Source organism: Mobula hypostoma, chromosome 17 (assembly GCF_963921235.1).
Source record: "Mobula hypostoma chromosome 17, sMobHyp1.1, whole genome shotgun sequence".
Classification (NCBI taxonomy): domain Eukaryota; kingdom Metazoa; phylum Chordata; class Chondrichthyes; order Myliobatiformes; family Myliobatidae; genus Mobula; species Mobula hypostoma.
Window position 1 is genome coordinate 57,543,330 of NC_086113.1, and position 17,936 is coordinate 57,561,265.

General features: G+C 42.1%; 1 protein-coding gene across 1 annotated transcript; it reads left to right on the plus strand.

Moving 5' to 3' along the window:
* The first annotated feature begins 311 nt into the window (after positions 1 to 311).
* On the plus strand, positions 312 to 6,270 carry LOC134357656 (E3 ubiquitin-protein ligase RNF182-like). Its single transcript, XM_063069279.1, has 3 exons — positions 312 to 1,020; positions 4,917 to 4,984; positions 6,226 to 6,270. The coding sequence occupies exons 1-3, from the start codon at positions 312 to 314 to the stop codon at positions 6,268 to 6,270; spliced, it is 822 nt and encodes a 273-aa protein (XP_062925349.1).
* Positions 6,271 to 17,936: the final 11,666 nt, after the last annotated feature.

Sequence of the window (17,936 nt, forward strand, 5' to 3'; positions counted from 1 at the left end):
TGCAAACATCCAGTTGTGATTCATCTATTTGCTGAATAATAACAACTTTGTTCCTCTGAACATGTTTAAAGTTTTGTGCAACAAACATTATGAAACTTTTTTTCTCTCCCTGCAGATAGCCTGACAATTTATTCATTTGGGACTTCCATCATCAAAAGCAGCATACTTTCTCTCTGGAATATAGTAGAAGCAGTCCAAGGATTGTCCATTTGCAGCCTGTCTATTGGATGGTTACAAGATTTTACATGGCATTCCAATAGAAATTACAAACATCTGGAATAAACATTTGCTACTGAGTTTGGAAGGTCACTATGAATTGCCAGACTACAGAGGTTTCTACAGAAAAACAGCTGTTTCCTTCTGAAGAGTTAGAATGCAAAATATGTTATAATCCTTACAATCTGAAGAATAGGCGACCCAAGTTGTTAGAATGCTTTCATAGGGTGTGTGCCAAATGCCTATACAAGATTGTAGACTTTGGAGACTGCTCACTAGGCATAATTAGTTGTCCTTTCTGCAGATATGAGACAAGCGTGTTAGAAGATGTCAGCGGACTTCCAGACGACAGCAATTTCATTGCTGCCCTTACGTGCAATGAGAGGAGTAGAAAGCTTGCTCTGGACAACCCATCTGAGCTATTGCTCTCCCCAAAAAGGTTGGCATCCTTTCCAAGCCCATCGCATGGTTCCTCAAACTGCCTGGTGATTACCATCATGGAAGTTCAAAGGGATTCCCCTCAGTCTCAGAGTTCAGCACCAGCCATGGAATTCTACAACACCAGCTTTGACTCAGTGGGCTCAATGTCTCAGCAATGGGCAGTTTGGAATTGTACTCCCCTACTCTGCCAGACGATAGGCAGAATCCTCGTCTGGCTACTGGGGCTACTGTATTTCAGCTCATTGCCTCTTGGTGTTTACCTGCTAGTGATTCAGAAAGTTACACTGGGTATCATCTTTGTCAGTCTGGTTCCCTCCAGTCTTGTTATACTTATGGTCTATGGTTTTTGTCAGTGTTTATGCCATGAATTTTTGGATTGCATATCTTCATGAAAGCAAAATCTAAAACTAAGTATCAGCTTTACCGTAACCAATAATGTTGATCAGAATTTAGGCATTGTGTGTCGTTTAGGTCTGGGCTGTGAAATGTGTAAATTTTCCTTTTTGCGTAACTGAAGAGACCTTCCTACCAGTCGAATTTTTTTATGTATAATGATAGTCCTTTTCCTTGAGGTGTGATATAATCTCACTGCACATTATTTTTTTCAAAAGAGAGTACAATCAGAGCTTGAAGAACAAGAAGTACGATACATTATTCTAATCATCATGTTCAAAGATGGAAAGAGAATTTTACCTAGATACTTAATACACCTTTAAATCTAAGCAGTTCATGGGCATCTGATAGCAGGGGACCTAAAACAATCTTTAAATATCCTTCAGTTAAAATTTCTGAAGCATAGATTTATGTAGTCTTTAACACATTCTGACAAGTGGGTTATGAATTTTCTGGGACTTTTCAGGACTTTGCAAAAGAGCAAACTGAACTCAATCTGATAAAGCAATAATCTAACATCTTAACAGAAGAGAAAAATGCACTTTTGTGAAAGTGGTCGTGAAGAGTGTAGCATAGTTCAGGATAGAGGGAAATTAAGGTGATGTTTACAGATGCTTTGAAAGTAGAAATAATGACTGATGATTGTTGCAATATTTTCAAGTATGGGTATGCTTGGAAAGGCAACAGTACAATTTGTCATTTATTAACTTAAGGACAGATTTTCCAGCACGACCATAAGAAGTTAATATTGAACTTAGAAAATCATCCTCTGATGCAAATTTGAAGGACATGTCTGAGAGAACACCAGCCTGATTATATAAAACAATAACGAAAAGGATCTAAAAAAACAGAATGTTGTGGAGTGGAAGGTGGGACATGAGCCAATTTATTAGAAAGATTTCAATTAGGGTAATTATTTTTAACGTTGGTTTCAACTTCTGGCTTATAAGACCATAAGTTATAGGAACAGAATTAGGCCATTTGGCCCTTGAGTTTGCTCTGCCATTCAATTATGGCTAATCCTCTTCTCCCTCCTCCCCTCCTCAGCCCTACGTCCCAGCCTCCCCATAACCTTTGATGTCATGTCTGATCAAGAACCTATCAAGTCTGCCTTAAATACACCCAACAACCCAGCCTCCACAGCTGCCTGTGGTAATAAATTCCACAAATTCACCACCCTCCGGATAAAGAAAATTTTTCCGCATCTCTGTTTTAAGTGGACGCCCCTCTATCCTGAGGCTGTGCCCTCTTGTCTCAGACTTTCCCACCATGGGAAACATCCTTTCTACATCCACTCTGTCTAGACCTTTCAACATTCAAAAGGTTTCCATGAGATCACCCTTCATCCTTCTAAATTCCAGTGAGTACAGACCCAGAGCCATTAAATGTTCCTCATATGATTTACTCATTAACTTCCCAAATAAATCGAAATAAGCTACGTGCCACAGTTGAAGATCACTTAAACCTTGTCTGAAACTTAGTGAAGGAAAGCAAAATGCATCTGTGATATTCAAGCTATTCACAGCAAAATTAATATGAGGCAAACACCTTGCAAAAACTGGGATGACAGGCACTGTATGAGATAGGACATGTTAATGAGATCGAACAGATGGAAAAGTTGGGAGATTGGAGAGGTATATTTGGGAGAAATATGGAGCAAAGGACTTTGCAGGAGATGGAGCTACAATCATAGAACATTGAGAAAGGACTATGTGAAAATTTGGAGAGACTGGGGATATGAACATGCTGGGTAGATGACCAGACCACAAAGAAAAAGGATTGCCTTAGTTTGCTTCCATTTTGGTGTAGGAGTCTTGCATTTTGCCTCATCATCTGATACTCAGATCACATATCACATGCACAAGTGAGAATGATGCCAATTGGATAGTTAGCGACAGTAACCTTTGTGCAGTGCTGGTATCAGACCTGCCAGACTGGGTCCAATGATTTGGCCAGTTGCATCTGCGGAGGAGCCAGATTACTTAGCTGCAAGAAGCTCCAATGTATATTGTAAATGGGATCACCAGTGGATTGCAGGATTACTGCAGTCAGAATGTGGTTATTTTGAGAAAAATGTGACAATGCACTGGTGGGAAGAGATAAGAAATATCTAATTCACTCGAAGTATCAAAGGTGGAGCTGAGTTTGAATCTTTCTCTCTTTTCAGCTGCTTTATTTGTTTAGCACTAATGGGGACATTGGTGGGAAAGAAGGCCCTGCAAAGCAGGACAAGCTTTGTAAAAGGAGGAGGCAGGAAAGAGATGTAATGATCAGGAGGGCCTTTGCAATAGGAATCAGAATCAAAATCAGGTTCAATATCACCAGCATCTGTCATGAGAGTTGTTGTCTTTGCAATACATATATAACAGTTAATTTTAGTAAGTAGTGCAAAACTAAAATTAATAGTAGTGAGGTAGTGTTCATGGTCCAATGTCCATTCCAGAAATTGGATAGTAGAGGGGAAGAAGCTGTTCCTGATGCACTGAGTGTGTGCCTTCAGGCTTCTATATTTCCTTCCTGATGGCAGCAATGAGAAGAAGGCATGTCCTGGGTGATGGGGGTACTTAATGATGGATGACACCATTTGAAGCATCGCTCATTGAAGATGTCCTGGATAATATGGTAGCTAGTGTCCATGATGGAGCTGACTAAGTTTACAACTCTTATTTTGATCCTGTGCAGTAGCCAAACCCCTGCACTGTGCCCCCTCCCCCCATACAAGACATTGTTGCAGCCAGATAGAAGGCTCTCCAATGGTACATCTGCAGAAATTTGCAAGAAACCGGAGTACCCAGAGAAACCAACATGCCCACAGGAAGAATGTATAAACTTTCTTACACGGGTCTTTGGAACTGAATTCTGAACTCCAACACCCCAGGATGTAATTGCATTGAGCTGAACACTATGCTACACTGCCTGTAACCACTCAAGAAATAAAGCTTCTTAATTACTGTAAAAACACATCCAATAACCTACCACCTTCTTCACAATCTGCCTCAGCCATTATCTCAGGCTCCCTCTCATCTTGCTTCTGCACAGAAGCTTCAGCTGTGTACTCATTACTGACAGACAGTGAAGGGTGCAGCAGATGACAGTGAGGCATGACATCTTTCTGGAGTGTGTCAAAAGATGTCTCCTAACTTTTTTAGGCATCTGAATTGTATATTTGGAACCACAAAAGGATTCTGCACTGAATTCCATGGCCCTTTTCATGCAGTTACAATTGTGCACTCAAAAACTGCAAGGTGCCTGAACTTTAGTGAGAAACCAAAGGCAGGTGACAAAGATGGAGATGGTCCTTGTTAGCAAAGCCTGTGCTTCCATTTACCACAGTGGGTGAAATACTGTCAGCATAGCACACTGCATTGTAAGGAATACAATAGACATGCTTCTGAACGCAGAGTGAGGCAACAAGGGTGCTTTGGCAGATGAGCTTCAGAGAATTACGGTCAATGCAGTTTACACGTAAAGCCCAGAACATCACAAAATTGCAACCCACCACTTTCTAACATTTTGGTAAGCCCAGAGGCTGGGTCAATTCTACTCCTACCTAAGAAGGAGAAATCCTGTTTCCTTCTGAGTAGAACATACAGGTATCTGACCTCCAAAGGGTACTGCAGACTGGGAGATTTGAGTTTTAGGTCAGCCAGGTTGTCTGGAATGAACCAGAGTCTGAAGTAGACTAGGTGCAGTTGAGGGGCTAGGTCCAGTTTCTTAGGAAGCTTTAGCTTATGGATCCATTGCTTCTCATTCAGGTGGAGGTAAGGTAAGGCTGGTGGTAGATTATTGAAAATATCCCATAGTGCCAGAGCCTTTCTACCCCTCCTCCCTGAAGGGAGACCTCGCACCCTGCTCCTGGGAGTTACAGTGGGACTGTGACTGCTCCTCTCAAGCTCCAGAGTATAAAGGAGATCTTCACTTGCAGACCTTTGTCGTAGAGGCTTTCGCCTCATTCTGCTCTGGCAGATTTCTGCAACAAACTAACATATTATTGATGATTCTGAAACAAAACACAGATGGAGCGCTTGTTCCAGCTTTTCAGGCCGTTTTCCTACGTGCAACCTGCGGTGTATATTCAATACATTGATAAAAGTTCAGTTTCCCAGTGGAAATGTCACCTGGTAGATGTTTCTGTGCGCTCCTTGGATTCTGTGTACCATATCTGCTTCAAACAGTGTGATGCAAATGGTTAAGCATCATGACAAGGTCATGGTCATGCTCCGCAATTGGTTTTACGATCCAGTTCAAACAGACAGCTCATTAAAAAAATGCACGTACTGCATGATGAAATTTCTAAGCCAGATTTCAAGACTGGGATTACACAGTTTGCAAAGTTGCACTTGCATTCTGTTTAAAGGACAACATGAGATTTTTGACAAGTTGAGATGTATATTGTGACAGCTGGAATGTTACAACAATGCAGATGTCCTCACCAGGTTACAGATGCCACACTTATGTGTAGCCTGTACATATTGGTGCGTGTTTGGAAGACCAGTGGGATGGATTTGCTGGCTGCTGCCTCTTTTGCAATGGAATTAAGGCACAGTAGTACGAGTCAGATGAGCACTTGTAGCTGGATCTACATGTAGAACCGACAATGTGCACTTTCTGCTGTGCGGGAGCTCAGTTTGCAGCAATATCGTTTCATCTGGCTGAGAAATCTGAATGGTTGAATTGAACGCCCTGGTTTAACTACACAACACCCTTGTTTGGTCTATGTTTCTATTTAAATATATTGTCAGGCGTCCACACATTCAATTTGCAAACTATTTAGGTTATGAACAGTTCTCAGGATAGAACACTGTCATAACCTGGGATGAAATGTTATCCGATAAGTAGTTTGACTGAATTTGGGGCTGGAGTTTATAGGGATAAGAAATAGGAAGTTGTAGCAGCAGTATATCTTTCAGCTCTTCATGCATGCTTCATCATTCAAGTAGGTCCTGGCTGATCTCTTACCCCCGTGCCACTTATTTTCCCAGATCCCCTTATAATCTAAACTCTATTTATCACTGCCTCAAATATATTCTGTAATTATCTTCTACATCTCTCTTAGAAAGACAACTGCAAAGATTTACCATCATCTGGAAGAAGAAACTTTTTTGTCACTTCTGCTTTCAATGTTTGACTCCTTCCTTATTTTGATACTTTAACTCCTGTTTCTTGTTATCCCAGACAGAGGAATTGTTAGCTGCCTATCTACCCTGTCAGGACCTGTGAAATTCGTTTTTGGAACAGTGCAAATGCTTTGCAGAATTAGAGTAGCATAGAAATTAAAGAGCGTACAAGAGAGAACCAGGATGAGTTAAAAATTCTAAAAATCCTGGAAGGTGTAGATTATGCCAAATTGGAGAAGCACAAAAATCTCAAATCACTTGAGATTTTCCTGATTTTCCCAGAAAACTTCAGTGGAAATACAATACATGCACTAACCTTCAGAAGCTTAAACAGAATCAAAATATTAAAGGTTCCTTATCATCTTGCATTGTAATTCAAGCTCCAGTTTCTAACAGCATCCAAGGATTTAATTATTCAGGACCTTCGTGGGTGTCTTGAAAGAGGTGAAATCTGAATGCGTCAATAACAAAGTAAATGCCAGGTCAGTTTGCACTGAGAGATACCTTGAGGAACATGAGAAACAAACTGATAAGATCATAAGATAGAGGAGTAGAATTAGGCCATTTGGCCCATCGAGTCTGCTCTGGCATTTCATCATGGCCGATCCACTTTCCCTCAGAGCCCCAATATCCCCATATCCCTTCATACCCTGACTAATCAAGAATTTATCAACTTCTGCCTTAAATACAGCCAATGACTTGGCCTCCACAGCCGCCTGTGGCAACGAATTCCACAAATTCCCTGGTTAAAGAAATTCCTCATCATCTCCGTTCTGAAAGGACGTCCCTCTGAGGCTGTGCCCTCTGGTCTTAGACTCTCCCACCACAGGAAGCATCCTCTCCCCATCCACTCTTTCGAGGCCTTTCAACATTTGATAGGGTCTGACTGTCCTGGTCACCTGAAAATGATTGCTCAGTTATATTGTCATTTGGGAAACATTTGCCTCAGGAACTGTTTGGGGAACCATTCTTCTTGCCTTCTCAAGGTGAAAACCTGTGAACCTGGCAGACAGTTTCATAGCATTGCCTGTGAATAATACCAGGGGCTTTCCATCTAACAGTTTAGGCTCTGACACCTCATTGGAGGAAGTATCCGAAGAAGTATTTGCACCTGAAGAGACACCAGGAACAAATAAATTACAGCCAGATACAAAGGGTGAAACTGCACACTGGGTTGGTGGGTGCAGGGCTCAAATGATGGCTGCAATGTGGCAAATTATACGTGCAGGTTGTTAAAATTGCATACTGAGATGCTTGGGTCTGCCCGAATGTTAGTGCGTGATGTTAAAGAGCATGGAGGAATCCAGCTCCAAACTTGTATGTGGCTTTGTCAGAGTCCGAACGCCACCCTTCAGGTGATTGCTGGTTCCACACATGGATCCAGCTGTGTGTGTTCCATCTGGCTTGTGCTACAGTGCCTTAATTCCATTGCAGAGCAGACAATGCTGGCATCACACAGCAGGTTAGGTTGTATCTGTGGTAAGAGAAAGAGTTAAGGATTCAGGTATCAAAAAAAAACTTTGTTAGAGAGTGAAAAATAAATTAGTTCTAAGTTGCAGGGAGAATTGGGGTAGAGTTGATAAAGCAAAGGAAGTTTCTGTGACAGGATGAGGCTAGGTTTGCTCTGGAGCTAAGTTGTAGAGATCCTCTGATCAATAGGTTATTCAGAGTTGTTACAGTATGATAGGCAAATTCTAAAATCAACATAGGTTAAGAGGAGCTGTCCTCCAGACACACTGTAATGTTTGTGGAGACACTCCAGTGTCCACATTCTAAATTGCAAACTTAGACCATTGGTTCTGTGGCTCAGGCTGCCAGTGTTTGAAAGGGATCTATGGTTCTCCTGCCCTTCCAGCAATTTACTAGTATTGCAGATGCTCTGTCCCTCTTGCAAGATGACAGTGTTCATGCTCTTGCCTCCACTGCTCCAACAGTATCTGTCAGCCAGAAGGCCACGGAGAGGCGATTGAGTCTGGACAAGGTCATCCGTGCCCACAGATTTTCAGTCAATACACGCAGCCACCTGTTAGCTCCTGAAAGGGGCAGACATCTTCCAGCCACTAGGGAGCACTACAGGCAGAAGTTATGTACAGCAAACAAAGGCTGAGTCAATGACTTTGGTCTTGAGAGGATGTGTAAACATCCTATTGATCCTTTCATAATTTGTACAAAACTTCATACAGAGAGGATCAATACTAGAGCACTGTAGTCCTGTAGGGATTCCAGTTTCTTTATCTGTTCTCAAGTACAGATGGTTGACATTTCTGGGAGAGTTTGTCATCTTTCAACTGCAAATGAGGAGCTGCCTTCTGGACATGTTACTACACATGTTGTGAGTGACCATAGATAGTGGTGAGATTTGTGTTGCTTCAAAATAATGAGCGTGCAAGCCTTTAGTAAAGGGAAGTGTGCAAAATAATGAGTGTACAAACCTTCAAAATGAGATTGGGGTGAGACTCGTGTCCGTTCAGTAGCTACTGAGCATCTAAACAGCAACTGCCCTTATTTCCATGTAGCGCAGATAATGGGGAATAATCTCTGAAAAATGTTAGTATCTTCTTGGTAATTAGTGCAGAGGAAAGTTGTGAATTTGATGTGCTTCAGTGCAAGTTCAGGGCTGTCCATGGGGTAGCAATGCCTACAGGCTTCTTGATGCAGAATGAGTTATTTCTTAGCTGAGAACTATCTTCAGTATCCATGGAACTGAAGAAAATTTCCTTTGCAACCTTCGTGTAGAGAATAAGCCAGTCTGTGAAATAGGAGTCCCTTGTTGCAGTATACTCAATCTCAGACATGCTCTCACACAATCATTAAGAACCTAGTCTTGGTCAGCTGCTGGCCAATGGTGAACGCCAGGATAGTGTGTCTGCGAGATAGATATTAAACTGCGTCATATTGTCCAAGGAGAAATTGTGAAAAATCCTGCTAGTCTGGATCAAGGATTCAAATCACACTTATCATCAAAATATGTATGCAGTAATCAACCCTGAGATTCATCTTCCCACAGAGAGCCATGCTAGTTTGATGTTAATTTGCTACTTAGTGAAAACTCTTCCTGTATTTAGGGATGGTCTGTTCCTCTGTCTAAGCCTTGTGTAGTGGAGTCGTTCTCAGGGATATTGGGCATAAGATGACCACACAACTCAAGGGTCTGTTTTCCTTTTCCTTTGGTGCTTTGGGGAGACCATATCTGCACTATTGCATACGGTTTTGGCAGTCTCATCTTAGAAATTTATGTTTGTCTTGGAAGTGAAAAAGTTAAGGTTCACAAGGTTAGTTCTTTGAATGAGCGATCTGTCCTCGAACGAAAGCTTGAGTAGGTTGGGGTATATGTCCTTTGGGGTTTCAGTATCATATTACAACATACAGCAGGATTTAAACAAGGTCAATTCTTTCCCTCATGTGAGAGTCTCGCATTAGAAGCATTGTCTCAGATGAGAAAGGATTTTTTCTCAGAGGATTGTTGATCTTTGCACTGGCCTTTGGAGCTAAGTGCTATTGAGAATACTGGACTTTCAGAGAACCAATGATTATGAGGATCAGGTAGGAAAGTGGAGCTGAAACCCAGATCAAATTATTGGATAGCAGAGCAATCTGGGAGGTGGCGGGGCGGGGGGCAGGCTGTCTATTCTTGCTCCTATTTAACGTGCTTATGAACTTCCTCTTCCTCATCCTGCTGCCCTGCAGAAGGCAAATGAAAGCCTTGTGATTAGTGAGATTCTGTGTTATACAGTAGGTAGCAAAAATAAGAGGGCTCCCTCTGGAGAGAGCAACCAGGCATCCCAACCTCTCTGGCCTCTTATCTTGAGGACCTCAACTGCAAATGTCACATTGCTCCTTGTTGACTTATATCTGAGTTGAAATTCTGCTCCCCTGCATTTCCTGGGGGGGACGGGAGGAGGATAGACAGAACAGCTTTGGATATAGGTTCATCTGGAAATACATACAATAATGCAAAAAATAGATAAGGTGGGTGATCAGTCTTTTTTTCCAGTGTAAGGGAGTCCAAGACTAGAGACCAAGGTTTAAGGTGCGAGGGGAAGACATAAAGGGACCTTGAGGGGCAACTTTTCCCACAGAGAGAGAGGTGGGTATATGGAATGAATTGTCAGAAGAAATGTTAAAGGTGGGTACAATTTCAACATTTAAAAAACGTTTATGCACATGCATGGATAGAAAAGGGTTTGAGAGGTATGGGCCCAACACAGGCGAAAGGGGCCATTTCAATATGCACATTGATCAGTATGGACGAGTTAGGCAGAAAAACTTGTTTCTGTATTGTACGATCATGAATCCTGCTCCTGGTCTTGTTGGAACCTTAACCGTTTCACAAGTAAAGCACTCTGTCATCTCTCTTACAAACAGCCAAAATTTCTGTCCATGGCCTCCTCTTGTGCCAAGATGAGGTCACCTCCAGGGTGGAGGAGCAATATCTTATGTTCCATCTGAGTAGCCTCCAACCTGATGGCATGAATATCGATTTCTCCTTCTGGTAAAAAAAAACTCCCCTCTCCTACCCTATTTCCCCTGACCTTTTACCTCCTCTCACCTGCCTATGACTTCCCCCTGGGTCCCCTCCTCTTGTCCACTCTCCTCTCCTATCAGGTTCCTTTTCCTCCTGACCTTGGCCTTTCCCACGACCTGGCTTCACCTAGCACCTTCTAGCGAGCCTCCTTCCCCTCCCCCCACCTTGTTATTCTGACATTTTTCCCCTTCCTTCTCAGTCCTGAAGGAGGGTCTTGACCCGAAACGGTGACTGTTTATTCATTTTCATAGATGCTGCCTGCCCTGCTGAGTTCCTCCAGCATTTTGTGTATGTTGCTTTGGATTTCCAGCATCTGCAGACTTCCCTGTCTTTAAGATTTCTGATCTGGTTGCAGCAGAGTCAGAAATCTCCACAACTTTTAGTTTCAAAATTCTTGCCAGCAACTTCGCCTCAAATCACTTCCTAAAAAAACAGCAAAACTGTTGTTTAAATTAAAAAGCATAGGAGATTCTTCCTGCCATTCCATTTTAATTTCTTCTGTCTGCTGCTATGTATTCATTGCATATTTGTGAACTAACCTGAGAAACGCTGGAATATCAGGTGCACTGTATGCAGTTGTGGTGCATTTAGAATCAAATCCTGCAATATACATGGTTGGACAATAATATCAACCCCACAGAGCCTCTTTAGTCCTGTTGTACCAGTTTCCAGATCTATGAGTTTAATAAGGTATTGCCCAATGGAGCCTAGCTCTCTGATTCATGTCTAATGGGACCCAGTCACATGGGTTGGATCAGATCAGGTTGTGGAAATACTAAAAGCCCTTGGGCACATTTCAGATGAGCCTGGCTTGGGTTAGGTTTTATTTTTATACCCCTGCAATTCATAACCTCCCACAGGCACTGTGAATTTGAGGGAAATAAGCACTGTTGCTGCACGGAGTTAAGGTGGCGTAAGATCGTTGAACAAATTAATCGTAAAAAATGCACTGTTGCCTTGCAAGCACATAATATTGGTGCACACCCATCAATAATGTCAGTTACAGATTAGAAAAACAACAGCCGAGGCATTTACTGATTGCCTTCTTTCACAAGACTCCATCAGAACAATAAAACTATAGTCCTTGACTTGATTTTTAAAAAAGTATTTTTCAACTATAAGCTGACATTCTTACGTTTTGAATCACCGCATTTTTATTGGGTTCTGTGGTGCATGGGTGAGGGGGAGTGATTCTGTTATTGGAATAAGGCATGGGGAAGGGATCAGCAATCTGGTGGCAAAGGTAGCTCTGACTGGTATCCATACAAATCGCTGCTGTATTGTGCATGAGTAGAAACTTGTGCACAGTCAGTGAATAGAACAATGATACACAGACACTACTTCGCCAAGAATGTCTAATGCATTAACGTACCTTGCCATCTGCCTATAGTGTAACAATAGTGAAACAAAAGATGGAAAAATGAGATCCTCCTACAAAATTGAGCATCAACCCAGGGATTAGTTTGATGTGGAAGCTATTATGAAAGTTCTGGGGAGTTGTGAAACATTTGACTTATGATCTGACACATAATGTCTTTCAAGTTGATTAGAGCTCTATTTCAGAAGTCCAGTTGTTGGTCTCCCACTGTATGTAAAGAACAGTTCCAATTAGGATATGCCCGTATTAACAATGATTCCAATGGTAACAGTGATGACTATTTGCAAAAATACTTAGAATGTAGTTGTGCTTAAAACTGTCTTTCTCAGTAATAACTGTTATGTTAAAAGACTTTTCGTATGGGCAGGTTACTAATGTATTCAAAGAATTGGTGCAGTATAACCTGGCCCAGCACTAAGTACAGGAATATATGTTGATGTTAATAAATTCCTCATGTGCCAAGTTCTTCAGTGCAGCATTTTAGAAAGGTAAAGAAGCTGGTTGAGCCCCAACAATTTACCACTTGTAAGACAGCCAAGTTTGCACATCCGTATCTTTTAGTCTCTTATTTCTTGTCTTCCAAATTAATTTGTCAGATAATGGTGCATAATGTTGGGGAAAGGTAAAGGAGAGCTTATTGGTTTGAAAAGAAATAGAATGTGGACACTGCAAAATCAAAATACAAATCTTGTACAGTCTAGCAGTATATAGGCCTGCAAAATATGTCAGTCTATCACTAACTAAGGTCAACTAAGTCTACCTAATGAAAATAAACCATGTTACTTTCATATGGTGCTGATGTATGTTCCTGTCACTGCTAAATCTTTGTGAGTTAGGTTCAGGCTGATGTAACAAAATATATTTACAAAGTAATGTGCATGTATCTAGACTGTTTAATCTCTCTCCTGGGGTGCATTAAAGCAAGATTGATTTATTAAATAAAATTGTTTGACAGACAAAACACCACACAATATGAAGTATTTAATGCCAAGTGTCACTTCACTTTTGTGTGGATTGCATTCCAATTGCCACTTATCTTATCAACTGACTAGTCCACCATCATCTTCCTGTAGTCTACAAAGTCTTATCACTATAGATCACACTTCCAGTTTCTGTTTCACCTTCAAAATGTTTAATCGTTAAATATTAAGCGTATCGGAGGAGGGAATGCTAAAACAGAGAGAGTAAGGAGTCATGCATCTTCCAAGCTCATTATCATGCAGAGTATGTAACTTCTCCCTGTGCGGTTTGAGCAAAGTGAACACCTATCAAAAAAACTGCTAGAAATCTCAAATAAAAACATAACAGTTACAAACAGTTCAAGATAACACTTGTTCAGAAGTGGGAAAGAAAGAGCGATAGAGAGCGAAAAACAAAGGGGTCATGCAAACTCTAAAGTCCCTGTCAAAGATAGAGTCAATGAAAAACAAATGGAGTTATTCTTACAAATGAATAACCACTTGCAGTTCTAATAGAGGAAATTAGTTACCCAAAATTGTTAAATTTAAGATCAGATGCTGCCTTTCCTCCCCAGTGTTCACTTGGCAGAAGACAAGCTCTGTTGTGGTCGCCTGCAGATTTCAGAGGTGTTAGATGGCTCGAGTTTGGATTCTTTTCTTGAGTGGCTGTATCTTTTTAACTTATATGTGCTATGTGTGCTTTGTGCTGCGTGTGACTGTTGGTACTGGGTTTGGTATCTTGACCCTGGAAGTAACGCTGTCTTGTTTGGCTGTGTTTATGTATGGCTGAATGACAATTAAACTGGAATTGAATTGAATTGAAGTCCCAAAGGTTGCAAACTGCTCAGACAGTAGATGAAGTGCTGTCCCACAAGTTTACATAGGGCCTCACTGGAACATTGTGGGAAGCCACTTGCAGCTAGGTTAGATTGAGAGTGGGATGGAAAATTAAAGTGTTAAGCAACTGGAAGCTCCAAGTCACCACTGCTGACTCAGCAAAATGATCGCCCAAACTGCATGTGGGGTGAGAGCATCTGAATGATGTGAAATCTGATGAGCAGGTGCAGTTTAAATGCGTCTTAAGTGCATCAGGGTTGTAATATGTGCAATAGGGAGGTGGTGGGTGGGATGCTGGAGGAAATTGTGATAAATTAGGAGCTTTCAGTTATGCATTACTAATGTTTGCATGCACCGCATTAGAATTGGGTGTCTCTGTTGAGATGCAGAATGCTTGTTGTTCCTCCCAACTCCAGGCCATTGAGCTTGCATGGAATCATTGGAATCTCATGGATCTTGGAGACTCTTGACCTATGAACTGGTGGACTCTTTGCTGTTGGCACTCTAATGAATGGTAGGAAGTGCTGGCTGACTGAAACCCCTGAGAAGGAGGAGTCTTGGGTGGCATGGCAGTGGAGGAGGAGAGGGAGGTGGAAATGAAATTACTGATGCCGAGTTCGGAAGACTTCCAGGCAATTTCTAACTACAGTATATTAGCAATAACCAGATTACACCTTGATTGCCTTTTATTAAATAATTAGGTACAATTATATGTTTTGTTTTTAAAATTACCTCTTCCACACATTTAGCAAGAATATCCCTAGGCTGTGCCTTGCACTTCTCCCAAATATAGGAGTGATATAGTTCTGGTGACCTCATATCCACCCCCATCCCTTCCAAACGGGCAGATCCAAGAAACAGTTTCCATAACAACCCAATTGTAAAATGAAGCCTGCCATCAGTTTACGTTGATGATGTCTAGATGGCTCTAAGCTTGACAACAAGATAGACTTCAAAGGTTCAAGGTTCATTTGTTATTAAAGTATACAACTCTGAAATTCTTCTTCTCCAGATAGCCACAAAACCAAGAAAGAACAGATCAACCCCCAAAATCTCTCCTCCCTGCACAAACAAATGAACAAAAATGGAATAAGTACACCAACCCTCAAATCCCCCTCCCTGCACAAAAAAACAAGAAAGGTCAAGCAAAAAACACAGAATACAAAAAAACCAAAAGACTGAAAAAAAGTCCACATCTAAGGCGCAGAAAACCTGGGCAACATTCTCCCTCTCCATAGCACAGCAATCTCACCAGTGATAAAAAGGAACCGGTGACAAGAAGTCCAACAAGATCTATTGAACAGCTTTACAAGACATGCAGAGATAAAATCAGTGTAGGGCAGGCTGGGTGGTCCAGTTCACTTTAGGATCTGGAACTCTTGTATTAAAAACACTTAGAAATTAAAACATACTCATTCACAGTCTCTCCCGTACCTAATACTTCCTCTTACACAGTAGTGATAATCAAACCTGCACAGGCCTTGCATGGAAGGGATTTCTCTCAATGCCCTTGATAACCCAGCTGGGGTGGTATCATAACAGTGGTTAGCACAATGCTTTACAGTACAGGCATCCCAGATTCAATCCCTGCCAGTGCCTGTAAGGAGTTTGTGTGTCCTCCCTGTGAATGCGTAGGTTTCCTCCAGGTGCTCCAGTTTCCTCCCACAGTCCAAAGATGTACCGGATGGTTGGTTAATTGGTCACTGTAACTTGTCCTGGGATTAGGCTAGGATTTAATTGTGGGATTGCTGGGCGGCACAGCTCTAAGGTCTGGAGGGGCCTATTCCGTACTGTCTCAATAAATAAATAAAATGTGACAGAGAATGGAGCCCTTTTATTTATCTTCTGGAGTCCCAATTTTACAACATGAGTGGTTTAAATATCACCATCCCTTCACTTTAGTTGTGTCAAAATCCTGAAACTCCCTCCCTACCCACACCTCAAGGACAGCAACAATTCAAAAAGGCAGCTCACCACCATCTCCTCAATGGCAATTAAAGGTGGACAATTAAAGGCTGGCTCAGGCTGTGAGGCTCGTATCGCAGCCCTGCTCATTCTGAATAGCGTACATTACCAGCAGAAGGTCTGCAGAGAGATTTACACAATATTTGCAGAAAGGCCACTGGGCGGATCATGGAAGGGGAGATGCACAGCTCTTGGTGTGGAGCTGCTGGGATGATGGTGTCCTGCTGACAGCACGTTTAAGAACTTAGTTCCTGGACTATTGCCTTGACATCATTCTGAAGCACCACATACCCAGTGCTGCAGCTTTTTCTCTAGCTGACCAGCTGTAGGGGCCAAGCTGATAATTATGAAGACTAAACCTGTCAGCAATTGCTGCCCCAGAGAACCAATATCTATCAGGAAGATAATTCATAACGGGTCTTTAATTGCTGCAGTAAGAGGACTGAACGTTCAAGTTCAAGTTTAATTGTCATTTAACCATACATAAATACTGCCAAATGAAACAGCATTTCTCCAGGGCCAAGGTACAAAACACAGTACCAATAGTCCTGCACAGCACAAGGCACAAGTAGCACATATAATGTATCAGTAAAATACAGTCACACAAAACAAAACATAGTCCAAGACCCTAAGTCCATGAGTATTGCAGTAGTCTGCAGTTGACTTCAATACAGCTTGTCTTCTGCCAGACAAATCCTGGGACAGCACTGACTCCAGCTTGGACACCGCGGCACACTGACTCTCACGCCTCTCTCCTGGGCGGCTCTAAACAGACGACATTGCAGCTGGAGGTCCAGTGCTCGCTATGACCGAGGCCACATTGCTCCCCGCTGGCCACCAATAAATCGGTAAATTGGACTTGCAGCTTTCCACATTAACAATGCCCAACAGGGTTTTGTGATCACAGGAAAAGGGACTCACTATTAGACCGTACATCGCTTTCGTGCACTGACTCCTCTGAAGCCTCTCTGATGCAGGCAAATGGCACTTAATAACAAACCTTGACCAGCCAACCAGAATGGAACTCAAGCCCAAGGAACTATCATTTTATCCAAAGGCCATCTGACTCAATCGAAGGACATTCACAGTAAAAAATGGGAAAAACATTTGCCACCCTGCACGTACATTGTTACCGATTAGAGAACAAATGCAATAATATCAACCAAAACACTCAGACATGGATAAACTGACCTGACCCTGACCCAACTCAAACCCTGAATGCTCTGTCAAAACATACAGTGACCAGCAGGAAAGGCGTTCATATTGGGTCTTTAACCACTGCAAAAAGCGGATCTGGAGAGTGTTGGCAGAACCCATCACCATCTCCATCTCTCCATGATGATGGCAGAGGCTAAGTATAGCTCTGATTCCATATTGAAGTTAGCTGATGACACCATTGTTGTTGGTCGAATCAAATATGGTGACAAATTGGCATGTAGGAGGGAGATTGAAAATCTAGTTGAGTGGTGCCACAACAACACCCTCTCAGTCAATATCAGCAAAATCAAAAAGCTGATTATTGAGTACAGGAGAAAGAAAACAGAGGTCCATGAGCCAGTCCTCCTTAGGAGATTGGAGGTAGAGAGGGTTAGTAACTTAACTTCCTTGGCCTTATCATTTCAGAGGCTCTGTCCTGGGATCTGCTCGTAAATGCCATTACAAAGAAGGCACGGTGGTGCCTCTACTTTCTCAGAAGTTTGCGCAGATTCAACATGTCATCTAAAACTTTGGAAAATTTCTATAGATGCACACTGGAGAGTATCCTGACCGGCTGCATCACTGCCTGCTGTGGAAACACCAATGCCCAAGAATGGAAAAGTCTACAAAAAGATGTGGACACAGCCCAATCCATCACAGGAAAAACCCTCCCTGCCTTTGAGCACATCCATAAAGAGCACTGCCACAAGAAAGCAGTATCAAATCAAAGACCCCCGCCACCTATACTCTCTTCGCACTGCTGCCATCGGGAAGGAGGTACAGGAACCTTAGGTCCCCTGTAACCTGGTTCAGGAACAGTTATTACTGTTTTAACTCCTAAACCACAACACTGAACTGATCACAGATCACTGGACTCACTTTCCAACACTCCACAACTCACGTTCTCA